Source organism: Cibotium barometz, chromosome 17 (genome assembly GCF_041138505.1).
Source record: "Cibotium barometz isolate CiBa-2024 chromosome 17, ASM4113850v1, whole genome shotgun sequence".
NCBI classification, from domain to species: Eukaryota; Viridiplantae; Streptophyta; class Polypodiopsida; order Cyatheales; family Cibotiaceae; genus Cibotium; species Cibotium barometz.
This window is the reverse complement of record NC_141062.1, coordinates 21201075-21223037: the sequence shown is the minus strand read 5'-3', so window position 1 is coordinate 21223037 and position 21963 is coordinate 21201075. Positions and strand designations below refer to the sequence as shown.

At 54.5% G+C, this 21963-nt stretch overlaps 1 protein-coding gene across 2 annotated transcripts in view; it reads left to right on the top strand.

Moving 5' to 3' along the window:
- LOC147629777 (PX domain-containing protein EREX-like) overlaps positions 1 to 21963 on the top strand; it is a 99384-nt gene that overhangs the window by 65821 nt on the left and 11600 nt on the right. For both annotated transcript variants that reach the window (XM_086811286.1, XM_086811285.1), the window contains exons 6-8: positions 19571 to 20061; positions 20142 to 20306; positions 20399 to 20641. In XM_086811286.1, coding sequence (XP_086667412.1) covers positions 19571 to 20061; positions 20142 to 20306; positions 20399 to 20641 — 899 coding nt within the window. The remainder of the gene's footprint in view (positions 1 to 19570; positions 20062 to 20141; positions 20307 to 20398; positions 20642 to 21963) is intronic.

Below are 21963 nucleotides of genomic sequence, written 5' to 3'. Positions count from 1 at the left end.
TGTCCGCCAGCCTGCGCTGCCTGCTGGCGTCTGCGACGGTCCCTGCGAGCCGGGCGTTTCCGCCGGCGAACCTCCTGCCAGCCTCCAGCCTCCTGAGTCTGTGCGGCATCCTCCGCCGGAGCCTGCTCGTCCGATGGTGGCGCCTGCTGTGACGAGCCAGAGATGTCCGGTCTCGGAGGTGGATGGCCACCTCTCGGGTCTCCCGCAGGGGGTCCAGAGGCAGCAAAGCGTGAAGGATTAGCCCCCTTGCGGGGACAGGAGCGTGCGAGATGGCCCATCTCCCGACATATGAAGCACTGACCGGGGAGGCCCGAATACTCCACGCGCTGAATCAGATGTCCTCCAGAAAGACAAGGGAGGAGGATCGTCTTCGGGAGGGACTCCGGTGACGAAACAACAACACGAATGGCCGGGAGTCCTGCTGCCCGAGCAACCACTGAAGCCGCGGTCTGTGGCACCTCCACCACCTGCCCGAAAGCCTTGCCTATGGCCGGCAGGAGGGGCAAGTACTCCCTTCGGAGACCTGGAAAGCAGACGGTGATGGGGAATCCAGTCGCGCCTGCCAGTGGATCAGACGATGGGTCGAAACCGTGTGTCCATCGCGCCAAGAACGCCCGAGAGGAGCGTAGGGCAATGGGGCTCCGAGCCAGCACCCTCTGAGCTGCTGGTGGGGACCCGAACTCCACCTGGTAGTAGCCGCGGCCTAAAAAATCCACGCTGACGATTCTGGCAGTCTCGCCGATGAGGCTACCCTGAAGTAGGTCGCGTAACTCTCTCCGCATTGGGCGGCTACCCACCACCTTGCAAACCAAGGAGGAGGCCTCCAAAGAAGAAACTGAGGACGCGAGAAGCTGCTGCTCTGCATCTGAGAAGTCTAGTCGAAGACCTGTATCGGTCGGGGCTGACGGAGAGGCTGCCATGGAGTCCTCCTAGGGGAAAAAGACCAGGTACTGGCTGAATCGACGAGACGAACCCAAGAAAGACCACGCCACTCCGCTGAAGACGCCGAAAAACAAAAAAGGGGGGGGATGGGGGGGCTGAGGCAGGGAGATAGGGAGAGGCAGGGACGGGGGGCGGAGAAGCCGACGACGCAAGGAGGGGGGGGGAAAGGAGGTGGAAACAGGGAGGCGGGGGGGAGGGAGAGAGGCGGAGGAAGAAAGATGGCGAGGGGGGGCTGCGCAGAGAAGGCGAGAAAAAGGGGGGGGAAGTGGAGGGCGGCGCGGAAGAGGGAGGCCGGGGGCGGAAGGGTGAAGGCGGAGGGGAGGAAGTGCTGCGGGGACAGGCGGGTGAAGGAGGAGGGGGAGGAGGCGGCGGCGACTGCGAAGGGGGAGGCGCAGGGGGCAGCGGGCTACACGCGCTGCAGCGAAAGGAGGAGGGGGAGGAGGCGGCGGCGACTGCGAAGGGGGAGGCGCAGGGGGCAGCGGGCTACACGCGAGCTTCAGATGACAGTTTTTGTCTCCGCTCTCAACGGTTCTGGCTTGGCCTATACCGCAGACAGTGAAACAACTCTGTTCTTTTCTTAGTTTTGTTGTTTTTTTTTGAAAATTTGTGCGGGAGTACTCTCAGCTCACACTGCCGATGACCGACTTGTTGAAAGGTTGTGGACGTAAGTCGAATCAGCCTATCACTTGAAATAACGATCTAGATATGGCCTCCAGACTTTTGAAAGATAAAGTCAAGGAAGCACCTATCTTAGCATTACCCGATCCTAGTCGGCCTTATGTTCTTGAAACTGATGCCAGTGATGACTATGCAATCAAGACTGCTCTATTTCAAGATGGTAGACCTATTGCTTTTGAGAGTAATAAAAAGTTGGCGACACTCAATTTCGTTGGCCAACCCTTGAGAAGGAGCTTTATTCTGTCATTCACGCTCTCAAAGGTTGGAGACATTGTTTATATGGCTCCAAGTTTGTGGTATTGACTGATCATCAGTCAATCAAGTATGTGTGTGATGTCGATGATTTGAGAGGAAGGAAAGCTCGATGGGCTGAATTAATGCAAGATTTTGATTTTGAGATTCTCTTATAGAGAAGGGTTCATGAATAGTGTCGCAGATGCGCTTAGTCGGATTAGAGAGGTGAATACTTTGTCGTTCACCGAGATTTCTACTGACTTATTTCAGTCATTGAGAGGGCTTTGCAGGATTGATAGTTATTTTGGTCCATTTTGGCAGAAGATCCAGGATGGGAGCTCATTGATTGACCAAGACTCAATGACTGAGCAAACCATTCAGGTTGCAGGAGATCAGTGTATGATTCGGAATGGTTTACTATTCTGTAATGACAAAATTTGTGTACCACAGATCTTGGACATTAGGTCCAAGATTCTTAAGGAGTGTCACGACGCCCCTTCTGCTGGACACCCTGGGGTACACAGGACATTATCGTTAGTGAAACACACTTTTTATTGGCCAAAGATGAAAGGGTATGTAGAAGATTATGTTCTCAAGTGTTAAGTTTGTCAAGCAAATAAAGCTGAACGCTTTAGACAGGTTGGGTTGTTGCATCCTTTGCGAATCCCAGGTAATAAATGGGAAAGTATTTCCATGGATTTTATTACATAATTGCCACGAACACGTCAAGGCAACGATTCTATTTGGGTTGTGGTGGATCGCTTGACAAAAATGGCTAGATTTTTATCGACACGGAAGACAATTACAGCTACACAATTAGCACGGCAGTTTATCGAGCAATTGTTTAGAGGTTACCGCAAGACATAGTCAGTGATAGGGAAATTTTTTTTTTCCCCCGAGAAAAGATCCTTTCGTTAGTTATAAAGAAAAAACGCCCACTGGGCTACAAAACCCCTCTCTTGCTCATAAGAAGGTAGAGCAGAGATGCAATCAAGGCAGCTAGGGAGACTCTCCCTGGGTGCAAAAAAGTGCAAATACAAGTACAAGTAACTGAGAGGCTATATCATACAATAGGAGGGGGGAAAATCCAAACAGGTGGCCTGTAGTGCCATCGGGGGTACCCGCGTGTAGAGTATAGAAGGGGCCGCTGCGCCAAGTGGTGTGAAAGGCCTAGTGCCGCAAGATCGCTCGATCCGAGTCGCCGCGGATGCGGTCATACTGTCCTCACAGGGTGAGAATCAACTCCTGCCAGATGCTCCGAACAGTCTCTGCTGGTGGCTCCAGTCTCCCTTCAAAGGCCCTGAAACAACGGGCTCTCCAGGTGAACCATATGGTGAGGCTACTGAGGAGCTCCCATCGTAGATCCCTCTCCTGTGTCCAACCGGCGGATGAGAAACCCGGTGAAGGAACAAGGCGAGGCTAGTCCCGAATGAATCTGATGGCCTGACTGTTCTGCTCTGACTCGTATCCCAGAGCAGGCCTTGACGAAGTCGACCAAGCAGCGGCTCCCCACGTATACATGCCCTCTGGAGAGAGGGGGACCAAAATGTGCAGAATCCTCAGCCAAATCTGCTGCGCCTGTGGACAGTCCCATAGGCAATGTCGTTGTGTCTCCAATGGGTGGCCGCATTTGACGCAAGCTGACGGAAGGCAACTGTAGACAAGCCAGGTGCCAACTGCAGAGCCCCTGTGGGCAACCAGCAACTGGAAAATCGAGATCCTGCGTGCCTGTTGGCTAGCCCAGAGCCTGGTCCAAAAATCCTCGAGGAACTCTTGTGAGAGTCCCTGTAGCCTCCAATGCTCCGATACAGCTGGAGAGACCATCCTCCTTGCCGTCAAAATATGCCTCCCCAACCGAACAGTGTACTGGAAAAAGGTGATCTCTGTGGCCTCGGGGGACGCATAAGGATCATGCCACTCGTACTCGCCAGGGTCCCACTGGAGCCGGGCCAAGGGACGCGCAGCATATGCCCATATGCGCCAATCAAAGTCCACATCTGCAGGGTCTGGATCAATATGCCACTTCCGAGAAGCGGCGGCCACTACCTGTATCCTCTGAAAGATGCACTCTACAACCAAAGGCGACTCCGCCTCCACTCTCTGAAGTCTGCCCTCATCCTGTATCTCATAGTAGAGGCATCTACCATCCTCAGTGCAAGCTCTGACAGCAATTAGGATCTCCAACTGTGTAAAGGCTCCCATCCACCGTGGGGCCGCTGGCTCGAAAGGCGTGAACCACTCCTCAGTGAGTGCCTCCTGAATGTCATCCCTCATAATCAGCCCCCCTCTGAAGTGACTCAGCCTCTCCGCCTGGCTCTCCTGCGGGAGGCTGCAAAAGGCCTGCCAATCTCCAAAACTGCGTGCTGGGCCTGCCGCCAATGGTCCCCAGGCTAGACAAGGCCGAGAACCCAGCATATGACCATGCTCTGTGCGTATTGCGGGGCTCCAGATGAGCGGCTGTCTGGCCCGCTCCTCATCACAAGTGGGAGGTCTCTGAGAAAGCCTCGGTCTCAGCAGCTCCCAAGCTCGCAGGATGCTCAAGGCAAATCTGTCCTCCCACCCTCTACTGAGGCCTGTCCTCCTCATCTCTATGAAGATCCACCGTATCTCTGGTGCCCAAGTGCCCCCTGTTGGGGGAGCTCTAGCTTGCAGCCGTTGAAAAAGAAGCTCCTTCCAAGGCTCAGCGCCTGGAAGCAGCCCTCGAACAATAAGCTTCCCCAACAAGGCTCTACTCTGATTAGTTGGATCTATAATGCCCAAGCCCCCCTGGGCCAGCGGAAGAGTGATAACTGCCCAAGCAACCTTAGCCCGGGTCGGCTGACCATCCCGCCGAGACCAAAGAAAGTTCCTGATCAGCCTCTGTACCTGGTTGATGCACGAGCTCGAGAAGATCCAGCAAGACGTGATGTACCACATAGTCTCTAAAAGCACGTGATTTGTCACCACCACCCTCCCAGCCAAGGACAGCCGAGCTGTACTCCAATATAAAAGCTTCTTCCGAATGCTCAGAAGAAGCGGGGCGATCTGCTGCTCAGGTGACAAATCAAGTCCAATCTGGCATCCCAGATACCGCAGTGTTGTGCCAGGAGGAATCCATCTAGAACCCGGGTCTGGGCTCCATGACAGAGCGGGAGCGTTACTGATCCAAAAAGCCACTGTCTTGTGCCAATTGATCAATGCTCCCGAAGCCACACCAAGAACCTGTAGCGACTGCGCTGCCCTCTGCAGATTGGCCTCCTGGCCATGTAGAAACAATCCTGTGTCATCAGCAAACTCAGAATCGAGCAGGTCCTCACCCCGGACTGGAAGCTGAAGTCCTCTCAAACCAACCTCCTCTGCTGTCAGATACATGCTCATAGCCTCTGCAAAGAAGAGAAAAAGGAACGGGGCGAGAGGGCATCCCTGACGGACTGATCTGGTCAACTCAAAACTCGGCCCCCGTCCTCCTGCCATCAACACCTGGCTACGAGCTGTGGAGTATAGAGCCGCCACTACTCGAATCCAGTCTGGCTCAAAGCCTAGGCGAAGCATAGTGCCCTCTAGGAAGCCCCAATCGACTCTGTCGTATGCCTTCTCAAAATCGAGAAGCATCACGACCAAGTCCTCACCGAGAAATCTAGCTCGGGCCGTCGCCTCCCAAAAGGTGAAAATGTTGTCAAGGATACTGCGCTCCTTGACGAATCCTGTCTGGGTAGCATGAATCAACTCCCCAAGGAAGGGCTGGATCCTCAAACTCAAGGCCTTTGCTAGGACCTTGTAGACAGTATTGAGGATCGTAATAGGCCTCCAATGCCGAATATCATCCGACACTCCCTCCCCCTTGGGGATAAGAAAGATCAAGCCCTCTGAAAAGCTCTGTGGCATCACCCCAGTGTCCAAAACATACTGAAAGCCCCTGCGGAGGCCTGGCCCTAAAAGGTCCCAATAGCGCATAAAGAAGGCAGGCGTCAATCCGTCCTCCCCAGGGCAACTATGACGCGGAAGGACTCTCAAAGCCTCAACAAGCTCATCCTCTGAAAGGGGCTCACGCAAAACTGTGCGCATACGATCTCTGACCCTCATCTGCACATGGGCCCACACAGTCTGTCTGCAAGCATCACGTGCCTCCATGGCTGGCCCGCTGAAAGCATGTCTCTATAGAACTCAGTGGCAATGGCTCTAATCTCCCCCGGCTCAGTGGCTAACGATCCATCCTGCCTCCTGAGCTGACGTACTCTTGCTCGAGCATGGCGGGGTCCAGTGATCTCAAAAAACTCCCCAGTCACTCTATCACCAAGCTGCGTCCACTGAGAGGCCTGGCGATGATAGTAGAACTCATGTCTCTGCTCCTCTGCCTCTCTAACCTCCTGGCGTGCCTGGCTCAGCTGGGACGCCACCCACTCACATGTAGGCAGCTGCTCCTGAAGACGCTGAAGTGAAGCAAGGCTACGTCTCAAGCGACGCTCCTGCTCTCGAGTCTCTCCCAGCCGTGTCAAGGCTGTAGCGTGCAGGAAAGAGCTGAGCTCGATGAGTCCCTGGGCACACTGGCTTGCTGCATCCAGGTCAGAGCTCTGGCTATCATGCCATATCCTCTCAATGTCCTCAGAAAGATTGGGATCTGTAAGTATCCTCTCTGGGATCCTCAACTGCAAGCTGGTCTCCCGTGTCCTCTCCTCCAGTGTCAAAATAACTGGCGGATGGTCTGAAAAAGAGGTGCCAGCGAGAATGCCAACGGAGCCACCACGCTCCCTGAACCTGTCGCCCACATAGAAGCGATCAATCCGTGATAGATTAGTCCCTCCCTGCCGGCGATCCGACCGAGAAAAACTAAGACTGTTCTGAGAGCGAGAGAAAGCCTCATGCTGCCATGCATCAGTGATCCGCAGTGACATACAAAATCGCTCCCAAGCTGCAAGCTCTGTGCCGTGCACTGTAACATGACTGCCTCCCATCCTATCGGCCGGGTCCTTAAGCATGTTGAAGTCTCCCCCAACACACCAATGTGCGGCCTCGGGCAATGCATCTGTAACAAGGGTCTAGAACTTTTTTTTTTTTCGAGAAAAGATCCTTTCATTAGTTATGTAAAAAACGCCCGTAGGGCTACAAAAGAGATCTCTCCTGCTCCTAATAGAGAGAAGAGCAGTGAATACATCATGGCAGCCTGGGAGACTCTCCCTAGGTGCTGCAAAATACAAGCATCAATCTAAAGAACTGAGCGGCTAAATCATACAATAGGGGGGGGGAATAGCCAAACAGGTGGCCTGTAGTGCCAACGGGGGGATCCCGTGTGTAGGGTGTAGAACGGGCCGCAGCGCCAAGTGGTGTGAAAGGCCTGGCGCCGTAAGATCGCCTCATCCGAGTCTCCCCGGATGCGGTCGTACTGTCCTCGCAGGGTGTGGATCAACTCCTGCCAAATCCCCCGAACTGTCTCTGCTGGTGGCTCTAATCTCCCCTCAAAGGCCGTAAAGCACCGGGCCCTCCAGGTGAACCAGATGGTGAGGCTGCTGAGGAGCTCCCATCGTAAATCCCTCTCCTGTGTCCAGCTGGCGGACGAGAAATCCGGTGCCGGAACCAGGCGAGGCTGGCCCCTAATAAATCTGATGGCCTGACTGCCCTGCTCCATCTCATAGCCCATAGCAGGCCCTGACGAAGTCGACCAAGCAGCGGCACCCCACGTAAACATACCCTCTGGAGAGAGGGGGGCCAGAATACGCAGCATCCGCAGCCAAATCTGCTGTGCCTGAGGGCAGTCCCAAAGGCAATGTCTCTGTGTCTCCATAGGGTGGCCGCATCGGACGCAGGCCGCCGGAAGACCGCTGTAAACAAGCCAAGTGCCAACTGCTGAGCCCCTGTGGGCGACCAGCCACTGAAAAGCCGAGATCCTGCGGGCCTGTCGACTAGCCCAGAGCCGAGCCCAGAAATCCTCCAGGAACTCCTGTGATAGTCCCTGCAATCGCCAATGCCCCGCTGCCGCTGGAGAAACCGTCCTCCTCACCGTCAAAATATGCCGTCCCAGCCGAACAGTATACTGGAAAAAGGTGATCTCTGTGGCCTCAAGGGATGCATAAGGATCATGCCACTCGTACTCCCCGGGGTCCCACTGTAGCCGGGCCAAGGGGCGCGCTGCATATGCCCATATGCGCCAATCCGGGAGCACGTCAGCAGGGTCGGGGTCAATATGCCACTTCCGAGAAGCGGCAGCCACTACCCGAATCCTCTGAAAGGTGCACTCTGCAACCAAAGGCGACTCCACCTCCACTCTCTGGAGTCTGCCCTCATCCTGAATCTCATAATAGAGGCATCTGCCATCCTCAGTGCTAGCTCTGACAGCAATCAGGATCTCCAACTGTGTAAAGGCTCCCATCCACCGTGGGGCCACTGGCTCGAGAGGTGTGAACCACTCCTCTGTAAGTGCCTCCTGAATATCATCCCTCATAATCAACCCCCCTCTGAAGTGACTCAGCCTCTCCACCTGGGTCTCCTTTGGTAGACTGCAGAAAGCCTGCCAGTCTCCAAAACTACGAGCTGGGCCTGCCGCTAAAGGTCCCCAGGCTAGACGAGGCCGAGAACCCAGCATATGACCCTGCTCTGTACGAACCGCTGGGCTCCAGATGAGCGGCTGCCTGGCCCGCTCCTCAACACAAGAAGGAGGCCGCTGAGAGAGCCCCGGTCTCAGCAGCTCCCAAGCTCTCAGGATACTCAAAGCAAATCTGTCCTCCCATCCTCTACTGAGGCCTGTCCTCCTCATCTCTATGAAGATCCAGCGAATCTCTGGTGCCCAAGTACCCCCTGCAGGAGGCGCCCGGGCCTGCAATCGCTGCAAGAGGAGCTCTTTCCAAGGCTCAGCGCCTGGAAGCAACCCCCGAACAATAAGCTTCCCCAATAAGGCTCTACTCTGATCGACTGGATCTATAATGCCCAAACCGCCGTGAGCCAGCGGAAGTGTAATAACTGCCCATGCAACCTTTGCCCGAGCTGGCTGACCGTCCCGCCCAGACCACAGAAAGTTCCTGATCAGCCTCTGTACCTGGCTGATGCAAGAGCTCGAGAAAATCCAGCAAGACGTAATGTACCACATAGTCGCTAACAGCACCTGATTTGCCACCACCACCCTCCCAGCCAAGGATAGTCGAGCTGTACTCCAATACAATAGCTTCTTCCGAATGCTCAGAAGAAGCAGGGCAATCTGCTGCTCAGGTGACAAATCGAGGCCAATCTGGCATCCCAAATACCGCACTGCTGTGCCTGGAGGAATCCATCTAAAACCGGGGTCCGGGCTCCATGCCGGAGTGGGAGCACTACTGATCCAAAAGGCCACTGTCTTGCGCCAATTGATCAATGCTCCCGAAGCTGCACTAAAAACCTGGAGCGACTGCTCTGCCCGAATAAGATTGGCCTCTTGGCCATGCAAAAATAAGCCCGTGTCGTCTGCAAACTCAGCATCAAGCAAATCCTCCCCCCGGACTGGGAGCTGGAGTCCTCTCAAACCAACCTCCTCTGCCGTCAAATACATACTCATAGCCTCCGCAAAGAAGAGAAAAAGGAAAGGGGCGAGAGGACACCCCTGACGGACTGATCTGGTTAGCTCAAAACTCGGCCCCCGATCTCCTGCAATCAGCACCTGACTGCGAGCTGTGGAATACAAAGCTGCCACCCCTCTGATCCATCCTGGCTCAAAGCCCAGGCGTAGCATAGTGCCCTCTAAGAATCCCCAATCAACTCTATCGTATGCCTTCTCAAAATCGAGAAGCATCACGACCAAGTCCTCGCCAAGAAACCTAGCTCGGGCCGTCGCCTCCCAGAAAGTAAAGATGTTGTCAAGGATACTGTGCTCCTTGACAAATCCTGTCTGAGTAGCATGAATCAACTCCCCCAGGAAGGGCTGGATCCTCAAACTCAAGGCCTTTGCTAAGACCTTGTAGACAGTATTGAGGATCGTAATAGGCCTCCAATGCCGAATGTCATCCGATACTCCCTCCCCCTTGGGGATAAGATAGATCAAGCCCTCTGAAAAGCTCTGCGGCATCACCCCAGTGTCCAAAACATGCTGAAAGCCCCTGCGGAGGCCTGGCCCCAAAAGGTCCCAATAGCGCATAAAAAAGGCCGGCGTCAGTCCGTCCTCCCCTGGGCAACTATGTCGCGGCAGGACCCTCAAGGCCTCGGCAAGCTCAATCTCTGACAGAGGCGCACCTAGAACTGTGCGCATATGGTCTGTGACCCTCCTCTGCACATGGGCCCACACAGTCTGTCTGCACACATCTCGATCCTCAGTGGCTGGCTCCGCTGAAAGCAGGTCACTATAAAAAGCAGTGGCAATGGCTCTGATCTCCCCGAGCTCAGTAGCTATCGATCCATCCGGTCTACCAAGTTGGCGAACTCCTGCTCGCGCATGACGGGGTCCAGTGATCTCAAAAAACTCCCCAGTCACTCTATCACCAAGCTGCGTCCACTGAGAGGCCTGACGACGATAGTAAAACTCATGTCTCTGCTCCTCTACCTCTCTAACCTCCTGGCGTGCCTGGCTCAGCTGGGACGCCACCCACTCACATGCAGGCTGCTGCTCCTGAAGGCGCTGTAGCGAAGCAAGGCTGCGTCTCAGCCGTTGCTCCCGCTCGCGAATCTCTCCCAGTCGTGTCAAAGCTGCAGCATGTAGAAAAGAGCTAAGATCAATGAGTCCCTGGGCACACTGGCCCGCTGCATCCTGGTCAGAGCACTGACTATCATGCCAAATCCTCTCAATGTCCTCAGCGAGACTGGGATCTGCAAGTACCCTCTCTGGGATCCTCAACTGCAAGCTGGGCTCCCGTGTCCCCTCCTCCAATGTCAATATAACTGGCGCATGATCTGAAAATGAGGTGCCAGCAAGAATGCCGACGGAGCCCCCTCGCTCCCCCAACCAATCGCCCACATAAAAGCGATCAATCCGAGATAGATTAGTCCCTCCCTGTCGGCGATCCGACCGAGAGAAACTAAGACTGTCCTGAGACCGGGAGAAAGCCCCATGCTGCCATGCATCAGTGATCCTCAGTGACATGCAAAACCGGTCCCAAGCTGCAAGCTCCGTGCCATGCACTGTAACATGACTGCCTCCCACCCTATCTGCCGGGTCCTCGAGCATGTTGAAGTCTCCCCCAACACACCAATGTGCGGCCTCTGGCAATGCATCTGTAACCTGAGTCCAAAACTCTGCTCTGGCACTAGCATGATTGGGCGCATAGATGTTGAGCACACCCAATAGCTCATCATGCATCCTCAGAATGACATACTGTGCTCTACCAGGCACAATGATCCCTCGATCCACAATGGCCTGCCGCCATACATCTGCAATAACCATGCATACTCCTCCCTGTCCACCCAAAGGACCAAACCCTGCAGACCAAAAAGTGTCCCATCTACCACGCATCACCGAACCATATCTCCGGATCCTGCTCTCACCCAAGTGGTGCTCCTGCATCATCAAAATGTCAATGCTGCCACCAACCAGGCATCTCTGAAGCTCCTGCCTCAAGCAACCTCGATAGCGTATAAAGTGTGCTCTGCCAAGGCCCTGTACATTCCATGAGATGATCCTCATGGATGCCCTGCTGAGGTGGATGCTGTCTCAGCCGTACGGCGGGCCTTCGCAAGCGGCTTGGATGGAGAGTAGTCCCCATCCGAACGGCTGCGAATCTGCCCACCCGGTGTACTGCAAGAATCCCGGATCAGGCGCCAGTGGCTGTGGCCCATGGCGACTGCCTCCTGCTCTGACAGAGAAGCCTCGTGTATACTCACATATCCAGGGTCGCGCGCCAAGTCTGCCACTATGCGCACGACCAAATGCCGAATCCCTGAGGTCCACGTGGCATCCAAGTGCAGGATGCACGTGACAAACGCAAAGATTGAAGAAGACCAACACCGTGCACTCCCGGGATCCAAGAAAAAATGAGCCAACTCCCAAAGTCGGCCTATCACATCAGTCACCTCCAGATCGCTCATGTGGTGAGAAAACTCAACTGCTTGAGTCTTCAAAGTGCTGAGAGCGAGCTCTAGAGTCCACTCCCGATCACAAGGTCCACATAGAGGGAACGAGAAGGCCACCGCTGAGTCTAGTGCCTCCTCCCCGCGGGCCGGAGGTATCACTACATGAACTCGAATGGGTGCTGGCTCATGGGGGCCCTCTGCTCCAAAAAGCCGTGTAAAGGTATAATCAAAGGCCTCCGAGCGCTGTCTAATGCCAAGGCGACTCAGCCGACTGCGGATAGATGAAATCCGTGAGGCCCTAATCGGCATAGGTCTCCTCTGTGATGCTCGAGCGAGGTCAGTGCTCAGCGCTCTCCGGACTGCAGGTGAGCGCCAGGGAACTGCCAGGGTCTCCCGGGAAGGTGAGGCGGGCGGAGGGGGAGGCGAGGGAGGTGGAGAGGGAGCCGCTGCCGAAACCGGAGCGGAGGCGGGAGGAGGCGAAGGTGGAGACGAGGCGGTGGGAGGGGACGGGGGTGGGGGGGGTGAAGAAGGGGGAGCTGGCATCTCCTGGTCCTCAGTCGCTGCAGGGGTCTCCTCCTGAAGGGGAGCAAAGCTGTTCCTCAATCACGGGAACCCAGTGAGGCTGAGACTGTGGCTGCTGCTGCAGCGGTCTCTGGGCATGCTGCTGTGGCTGTCTCCCTCGGCGGCGCCCCTGTCCAGGCTGCCACTCCGAGGTCTCTGTGGCCTGAGCAGGTGTCCCGGAGGCAGCCTGCCGAGCCGAATCTGTGGGCGGGCCATCAGTAGCCTGCTGCTGTGGTGGTGAGGGTCGGGGTCTCCTGCGAGGGCAGGCCTTGGCCAGATGACCGACCTGCCTGCAAATGAAGCACTGGTTCGGGAGCCCCGAGAACTCCACTCTCTGATCTATCCACCCCCCCCCTATCCTAGGTAGCTGAATGACCTTAGGAAGGGAGGAGATGTCAGATACCAACACTCTGACCGAAGGTAGCCCAGCTGCTCTGGCCACCACTGAAGCTGCTGAGGGGCCCGTCTCAAGAACCGAGCCCACCAATGCTCCGAGCCTGGAGAGGAGCGGAAGATACTCCCGGCGGAGACTAGGGAAACAAACTGTAATATGGAAGAGGCGCTCTCCTTGCTCCGCCGCAGCTGGGTCAAATCCATGCTGCCAAGGCCTGAAGAAAACCCGAGCACCCCTGATGTCCAGAGGACTCATGGCAAGGACCTTGGCAACGCTCTGGGCGGCCTCGAACTCGATCTGATAATGTCCCCGGCCCAAGAGCTGTACATCCAGGATCTTGCCCACATCTGCTAGAAGGCGGGTCTGAAGAAGATCCTTGATCTCCCCTCTGCTGGGGCGAGTGCCGACTATACGGCAGATGGTGGAATGAGCCTGGAGGCGTTCCACCTCTGCGGTGAGGCTCGCTTCCTCTTCCGGCGAAAGAGAAAGCCTGATGGGGATGTCCTCGGGGGCGGGCGAGGGGGCTGCGGATGAGTCCCTCTGAGGCGAGGCGGGAGGAGTCTCCATCAGAGTCTGAAGCTCAGGCGAAGGTGAGGCGAAAACGGGAAACCTGCAAGAAACGGGCTGCACACGAAGAGGCGGAAGACCGGAAGAAGAGGAGGAAAAAAAAAAAAAAACAGAAACCCCCCCGGGGGCGAAGAAAGGCACGAAAGAGCAGGGAAGGGGCGAAAAAAACCCCAAGGAGAAGCCCTGGGGGGGGGGGGGGGGGGGGGGGGGGCAGCAACGAGAAGGGCGAAGAAAGGCACGAAAGAGCAGGGAGGGGGCGAAAAAACCCCAAGGAGAAGCCCTGGGGGGGGGGGGGGGGGGGGGGGGGGCGGCAGCAACGAGAAGGGGGGGGGGGCGGGGCACTGTTGAGAGGAGGCGGGCGCGAGCAGGCGGAGAGGGGGGGGACGAATCAGGCGAAAAAGGGGAGGGAGGGCGAAAAGGCGAAGAGGGAGGGGGGGGGTGAGTCAGCGCGAAGAGGCTAGGAGGGGGGGGGATGAGATGGCGAGAAGGGGGGAGGCGCAGCAGCAGCGAGGAGGGGGGGCGCAAGCAGGCAAGACCGCGAGAAGAAGGGGGGGGGGGGGGCGCAACGGCGAGTAGAAGGGGGGGGAGCAAGAAACGAAGGCGGCGGCGATGGTCGAGCAGCGCAGGGGGGCGAAGGCGGGAGCTTCAGCGAGCTGGTTCGAGAGTGGTTCATGTAGCTTCTCTATGTTTTTCTTGGTGCAAAAGCGGAGGACTAAGGGTCTAGAACTTTGCTCTTGCACTAGCATGGTTGGGCGCATAGACATTGAGCACACCAAAGTGCTCATCGTGCATCCTCAGAATAACATACTGTGCTCTACCAGGCACAATGACCCCACGATCCACAATGGCCTGCCGTCATACATCCGCAATGACCATACATACTCCTCCCTGCCTACCCAAGGGGCCAAAGCCTGCAGACCAAAATGTGTCCCATCTACCAGGCATCACCGACCCATATCTCCGAATCCTGCTCTCACTCAAATGGTGCTCCTGCATCATGAGAATATCAATACTGCCCCCAACCAGGCATCTCTGAAGCTCCTGCCTCGAGCAACCACGATAACGTACATAGTGCGCGCCGCCAAGGCCCTGTACATTCCATGAGATGATCCTCATGGATGACCTGCTGAGGTGGAGGCTGTCTCAGCCATACGGCGAGCCTTTGCAAGCGGCTTGGATGGCGAGTAATCCCCATCCGAGCGGCTACGAATCTGCCCACCCGGTGTGCTGCAAGAGTCTCAGACCAGGCGCCAGTGGCTGTGTCCCATAGCGACTACCTCCCGCTCGGAGAGAGAAACCTCATGTATGCATACATAGCCAGGGTCTCGTGCTAGGTCTGCCACTATGCGAACCACCAAATGTCGAATCCCGGAGGCATCCGCACTCCCGGTATCAAAGAAATGTGCCAACTCCCAGAGTCGGCCTATCACATCTGTCATCTCCAAATCGCTCACATGGTGAGAAAACTCAACTGCCTGAGTCTTCAACACACTAAGAGCGAGATCCAGAGTCCACTTCCGGTCGCTAGTGCCACAAAGAGGGAAGGAGAAGGCCACCGCTGAATCAAGTGCCTCCTCCCCTCAGGCCGGAGGTATCACCACATGAACTCTGATGGGTATTGGCTCATGGGGGCCCTCCGCTCCAAAGAGGCGTGTGAAGGAGTAGTCGAAAGCCTCCGAGCGCTGTCTAGTGTCGAGACTACTCAGCCGACTGCGGATAGAGGATATCCGTGAAGCACGAATCGGCATGGTAGGTCTCCTCTGCGGTGCTCGAGGAAGGTCGGTGCTCAGTGCCCGCCGGACTGCAGGTGAGCGCCAGGGAACTGCCAGTGTCTCCCGGGGAGCTGAGGCGAGAGGAGGGGGGGGAGAAGGGGGTGGAGAAGGAGCCGCTGAAAAAGAGGGAGCGGGAACAAGAGGAGGCGAAGGTGGAAGCGAGGCGGGAGGGGGGGACGGGGGAGGGCGAAGGGGGGGGGTGCTGGCATCTCCTGATCCTCAGCTTGCGCTGGGGTCTCCTCCTGGAGGGGAGCGAAGCTGCTCCTCACTGGAACCGAGTGATGCTGAGGCTGTGACTGCTGCTGCGTGGTCGGTCTCTGGGCATGCTGTTGTGGCTGTCTCCCTCTATGGCGCCCCTGTCCAGGCTGCCGATCCGAGGTCTCTGTGGGTTGAGCAGGTGTTGCCTGCCGAGCCGCATCTGTGGGCGGGCCATCGGGGGTCTGCTTCTGCTGCGGCGGTGAAGGTCGGGGTCTCCTGCGAGGGCAGGCCTTGGCTAGGTGGCCGACCTGCCTGCATATAAAACACTGGTTCGGGAGCCCCGAAAACTATCCTAGGTACCTGAATGACCTTCGGAAGGGAGGAGATGTCAGAAACCAAAACTCTGACCGAAGGTAGGCCAGCTGCTCTAGCCACCACTGAAGCTGTTGTGGGGCCAGTCTCAAGCACCGAGCCCACCAATGATCCAATCCTAGAAAGGAGCGGAAGGTACTCGCGGCGAAGTCCAGGGAAGCAAACTGTAACATGGAATAGGCGCTCTCCCTGCTCGGCCGCTGCTGGGTCGAAACCATGCTGCCAAGGTCTGAAGAAGGCCGGAACGCCCTTGATGTCGAGGGGACTCATGGCTAGGACCTGGGCCACGCTCTGGGCTGTCTCGAACTCAATCTGGTAGTGTCCGCGGCCCAGTAACTGAACGTCCAGGATCTTGCCCACATCTGCAAGAAGGCGGGCCTAGAGTAGATCCCAGATCTCCCCCCTACTGGGGCGGGTGCCAACTATACGGCAGATGGTGGAATGTGCCTGGAGGCGTTCCACCTCTGCGGCGAGGCTCGCTTCCTCTTCTGGCGAAAGAGAAAGCCTAATGGGGGTATCCTCAGGGGCGGGCGAGGGGGCTGTGGAAGAGTCCCTCTGAGGTGGGGCGGGAGGAGCCTCCATCAGAGTTTGAAGCTGAGTCGAGGGCGAAGCGATAAACGGGGGGTCCTGCAAGAGCCAAGCTGCACGAGAAAATGGAGCGGGGAGGGGAGGAGAGGGATGGGCGGAGAAAACAGAGGGGGGAGGGGGGAGAAAAAAGGGGGGGGGGGACGAAAAGGGGGGGGGGCAGCGGGGAACGAACGGGGGGGGGGGGGGTGGGGGGGGCGGGGAAAGCGCGAAGGGGGGGGGCCGGGAGCGAAAGGCAGAGGCGGAGGAGGGGGGGCAGCGGGGAACGAAAGGGGGGGCGGGGAAAGTGCACACCCAAGTATGGACGGGCGGGCATCCAAGTGTGGACGCCCGATGACTCGCCAAGAGCCTATAAAAGGGTGGCCAAGGTTAGTCACTAGTTCATGGAGTCTCGTGTGTCTTTGTTAGAGCTCTATGGTCACGAGCCTGGATCTAGTGTAGATGAGCACTTGCTTTATGTAGCCAAGGTCGGCAACAGTCTCGAGGCCTGCGAGGGTAGCTTCATGGCGGTATGGGACGTCACGAGGTAGAGATTGGTTGGTACTGTCAGAATGCGCAGCGGAAGACTAACGCACGTAGGAGACGCATCACCATCGAGCACCACGAACACCCCCAACGGGCACTGCAGCAGCCACCGGGCTCCCATCTCCCGGTGAGCTGCCTCCCAAAACACCGGCCGGAGGAGATGATTATGACAAGGTGCCACTCTAGCCCATATATGGCTCTTCAACTTCCCATGCTTCCACTTATGGGATAATCCAAGGCACCTTCTAGCCATAGATCACAAGCTCGAAATCGCCAACCTTCCAACAGGTACGTCCATCTAGTTAGCTCAGCTCGTGGCTCGGTGGGGACAGCCAAGACATGTGGGCTTGCGTACGGCTGTCAAGGTTGGGAGGTGAGCTAGGCCTGCACCCCCTTCACGTTTGTTTGGTTTGTTTGCAGGTTTCGAGTCTTGTACCAGGAGCGTTCTACGAGGAGATCCTATGGGGATTTGACACAACAAATGTCCGGTCCACGTTGTCCTTGCGTTTGGCAGTCTCCGTCAGTCATACTCAGTAAGTTCTCTGCATTGTAACACTTCTCCAAAGTAATAAATCAAATACTCCTGCTTGTGGGAGGGGGGCCTTTAGTGGGTATATCGGGATGCAATGTGGTGTCATCTTTGCTCTCTCTCTCTCTCTCTCTCTCTCTCTCTCAGGGCCCTTTAGTGGGTATATGCTGCACTCGGAGCCTTGGAGAGCTAGTGTGTACACATCCAGTTTCATGAGCCTCGGACGAAGCTCTGGTTATTTGACACGTTGGTTACACCAGTGCTTTTGTACGGCGCTCCCATCTAGGGGCTGAGTCTCTATCATAGGCGGAGGAGTGGATCTATAGCAGAGCAACTAGCCTCGAGTGGAGGGGAGTTTTATGATGGGTGGGAGCAGATGGAGAGACCACTAGTAATGATGGTCTCCCGCATGATCAGGAGTAAATCATCAGTACCACATGAGATAGTCCGGGCAGAGATGGGAGCCCCACCGATCGTAGCCAAGGCCCTCTTCCAGACGGTCACTTTCATACATAGGCTATGGAGCCTCTCTAGGCACAGATACTCTAGACTCGCACTAGAGTTGTCCAGACAGCTCGCATCATAGGGCGACACGGAGTGCTGGTATGCCCAGACTAGCACATGGTTACAGCTACATGGTATGCATATGGACCGCCTTCCACCTTTATAGTTCAGCCTGGACTCCCCCTTCCTGGAGTTGAGCCGGAGTGAGCTCAACAAGATCATCAGGATGGATATCATTTAGCTACACATAGCACGCACATGGATCACATCGGCCAAGCCACTAGGGACGAAGATGGCTTTCTACCGAGAGCATCTTCTCCACTTATCCCTTGATGGAGACCGGTCGATATGGAGCCATCTCCCTTGCCCTTGAGGATCGGATTTGCCAGCTCTGTCAGTTAGAGCCAGAGACTGAGGAGCACTACATATGTCGGTGCCTAGTGTACTACGAGATCCGGGGGGCGCTTTCATTGCCTCTTTCGAGATGGATTTGGGCCATTGTCCATAGTGATGGACTACTCAAACCAGCATTGCCTTGGGCTTTTTCTCCTCGAGCTGCGGAAACACTGAGACCACATCCTAGGGGACATGTCCAAGACACAGGCCAGCGCACCCTTACTGACTTCTTCAGAGTAGCAGTGACCCCGCGCACCGTTGACCACGAGTCGATTGGGCCCACGCAGCCACCTTGAGGAGTCACCTTGGACAGAGCTGGAGAGCTATGTAGAGCACGGCATCCATGATCCGCTCGGCTGCGGCCCCAGCAGAGACATTATCAGAGGATACATGCGATATTGGCACGACCTCAGCGCTTCAGCCTGTCTATGCTGGATCGGCCTATGCGAGACATTATGGGATGAGTCTATCTTAGCTGCTTCCCATAGCCTACCTTTTTTCTAGTTCCACACTTTTATCAAATATGCCTTTTTCTGGTAGTTGTATCAGGCCACTAGTTCCTCTTTGGCCACGTGTTATAGCTAGTTGTTTTTCAGTTTATGCTTTTCATTTTCTACTTGGGACATTTAGTTTCCTCCAGTTTTGGATGTATTGGTACTTTTGTCTCATAGGCCACTTTGGCCTCTTGTAGACGTTAATATATCTTTCTTTCTCTCTCTTCAGCTCTACTGCTTGGATTTGACATTCCCAGCTCATAGCTCTAGTCTTTGTTTTCTTTTGTATCGTGATGAGATTACATGGACACTATTGTATCACTTCTGGTCTCATAAACCCAATGGGTCTTTCGAAGACGTATAATATAACTTTCTTTCTTTCCCTCTCTCTCTCTCTCTCTTCAGCCTTACCTCCTGTGTTTAAAGATTAAAGTGGATTACTTCATGTTCACTAACATAAAGGTATAAAGAAGGTCTTGCTGTGCGCTACACGATCAAACCAGTTGCGTGTTACATAGAAAGTCTAGCATGAATAGTTTGGACATGCATTGTATAGTGGAAACTAAAAGTGGATGAGTTGAACCATGTACCTGAACCTCCCGAAGCGAGTGCTGTAATGCACAGTTTATATGTTTTGTTTGTCCACCCTCCCTTGTGAAGAGGCACCAGCCACATGGTGAAAAAAGCTGTGGACACCTTTCCTGTCTGGGGACTTGTATGAAGCGGGCTAAAAACTATGATAATGAGTTTGTACTAGGAGCTGTTATTAATGCCATTCCACACTTCTTCCCCTTGCAGCTTTCCCCCTCCTCATGCACTCTTTTACTAAGTTCTGATTTGTGTTTTGTGTTGTTTATGTTTGTCATTTGGATTAAGAAAGACACGGACAGGCGGGAGCTGCAAACTTGGCTAAGGAAAGGCATTGATAAAGAGGAGGTGCAAACCCAGCAATCAGAGAATGATTTCTCTGAGGCAGAAGACAATTTTACATTGACAGACCCAACTTCAACAATACACGAAGGGGCAGAGTCGACGTCTTTGAATGCACTTGGTGGGGAGAAGCAAAGCTCTTGGCATGGTCGCAGGCACTCAATGGACAGTGATGCAAGTGAGTTGAGCTTCACTAGTGGGAGTGAACTCTCCTCTGCACCCGTGGGTGATGGCAGGGACCAAGTTTCAGAAGGTTTGCCCAGTCTTGATGGAGAGATATTGAAAGCTGTACAGGCTCTCTTACCCATAGATCAGAGAGGAAACCTGAGGAGGGTTTTAGCCACCTTACAGAGGAGAGTGACCACAGCAAGGGCCGACATAGAGGATTTGGTTGCACGGTTGAACCAGGAAACTGCTGTCAAAGAGTTTTTGTTAACAAAGGTGCATTGAAGGCATTTGTTAAGAGTTGTTTTGAACAGAGTTCCTTTGAATCTCCTATTAATGAGGCTGTTTTCTGAAAGGTGAAAGACCTTGAAGTGGAACTCAACAAGGTAAAGCAAAAGAGCATGGAGAGTCTGCAGCAAGCCGTGTCCATAGAACGTGAGGGATACATGAACCTTCAATGGGAGCTTGAAGAGTCTCGGGTTTCCCTTGCCAGAGCTGTGGAGGCGGCTCGATTAGCCCAAGTATGTGTTAATCTTTAACCTTTGCCAATGAATTGCTTTGCTGATTTGTTTTTTCGTTATGTCAAATGTTTTATTTTCCAAAAAAATTTCAGGAGGGCAGAACCCAAACTGAAGAGCGGTTACAAGCTGTTGAATCAGAAAACAGACGGGCTGAACATGCATTGTCTGAAATGAGAGAAAAGCTTCAACTCTTGCAGGTGGACAGGGACAACATAAAAGCAAAAGCAATGGCTGAAGCGAAGGTTCTTGTCAAGGAAATAAAAGTTTTGAGGAAATCTCAGCCAGAGCTCAAACAGAATTTGGAGGTGGCCTTGAGAGCCAACAAAGAATTAGAGGTAAAAGTGCATGCTTTTGGCTTCACAGTAAGGTGGCCCTTACTGGAAGGTGAACTGTACTAGCTATTAAGAGTGTATGCATTCAGTTGGTTTACTTGTATGAGGGTTGTGGTGGATGATTGGGGATGATTGAGATCATCCACATATTTTTTTTGTGTATTTTTTGTGCTACACTGCACAGCTACAGAGGCAATGATGCTTGGACCCCCACAATGCTCTTTAGTGTCAGCAAGTAGTGGCTCTCCATGGCTGTGCTAATGGGAGAACCCTCCCCACTGCAGAAACCAGGATCAAGAAACCCCAGATGAAACCAAATTCCAATAAAGAGCAAATAACTTTGTGACTGAGGTGGGCATGCTGTGCGACTGCTAGTTAGGAGTCCTTATTGGTATACCCACTTCCCCGATAGGGTTGTACCACGTGTGGACCCTCACTGTCCAATCCACACCTTTATGAACCTGAGAGGCATACAGAATATAATCAGAAACAGCCAGCTTATAGTAGAATATGTCAAAGTTTACGCAGTAGAACTCTAAAACCATCAACAGACCAGTTATTCAGCACCTTTGTAACTATTTGGTCCTCCAAGCTCTTTTCACATGATGGAACTCATGCCCGGACACTTGGACATGTTGATGGACACATGGGAACAGGGATCTTTAGGTTGGCACAGGAAAAAGCACCATCATTGGTCAAAAAGCAAGAAAAAGGAAAAAGTCAAACTATGTTGACCAAAAGCTGAGGGCACCATTGGAAAGAGGACATTGAACTGGATCAAAAAGCTAAAAGCCGCTTTTTCAAAAAGCAGCCTCCAGGGCCAAAAAGCAAGGCCCTAAAGATTGTTTTAAAAAAAGCACAAATCAAGAACTTTGACTATTATTAATATTTAATAAAACAAAGCAAAGAGGCAAAGCAAAAGCAAGAAAATAAAACAAAAGCTAGACGGCAAAACAAAAGCAAGGCAAGGCAAAAGCATGGACTCCCCGTCAAGTATATAAGAAGCTTGTACTCTCATGGTGGAGCATAGAATTTTTGAGATCAACCCCGTGAAGAGCACGAGCAACCTTGTGGAGAACATCATTATTATCTTCTCCGCCATCCTGTGCCTCTGTACGGACAGCATCTCCAGCACCTTGTGCTAAGCGCTGCCCTGTCAACACCTGTCGCAACTGCCTCAGCACCGCCTAGTGAGCAGCGCCGCATCTTGCACCTCCATTTGCCGCGCTATGCGCCGCCTCTGCCTTCCGCTGTTTCTGCTCAGTCGTATGGAGTAGCGTCACCACCGCTACAACTCCCTTAGCAGCGCCTCTTTGCCATCTCTG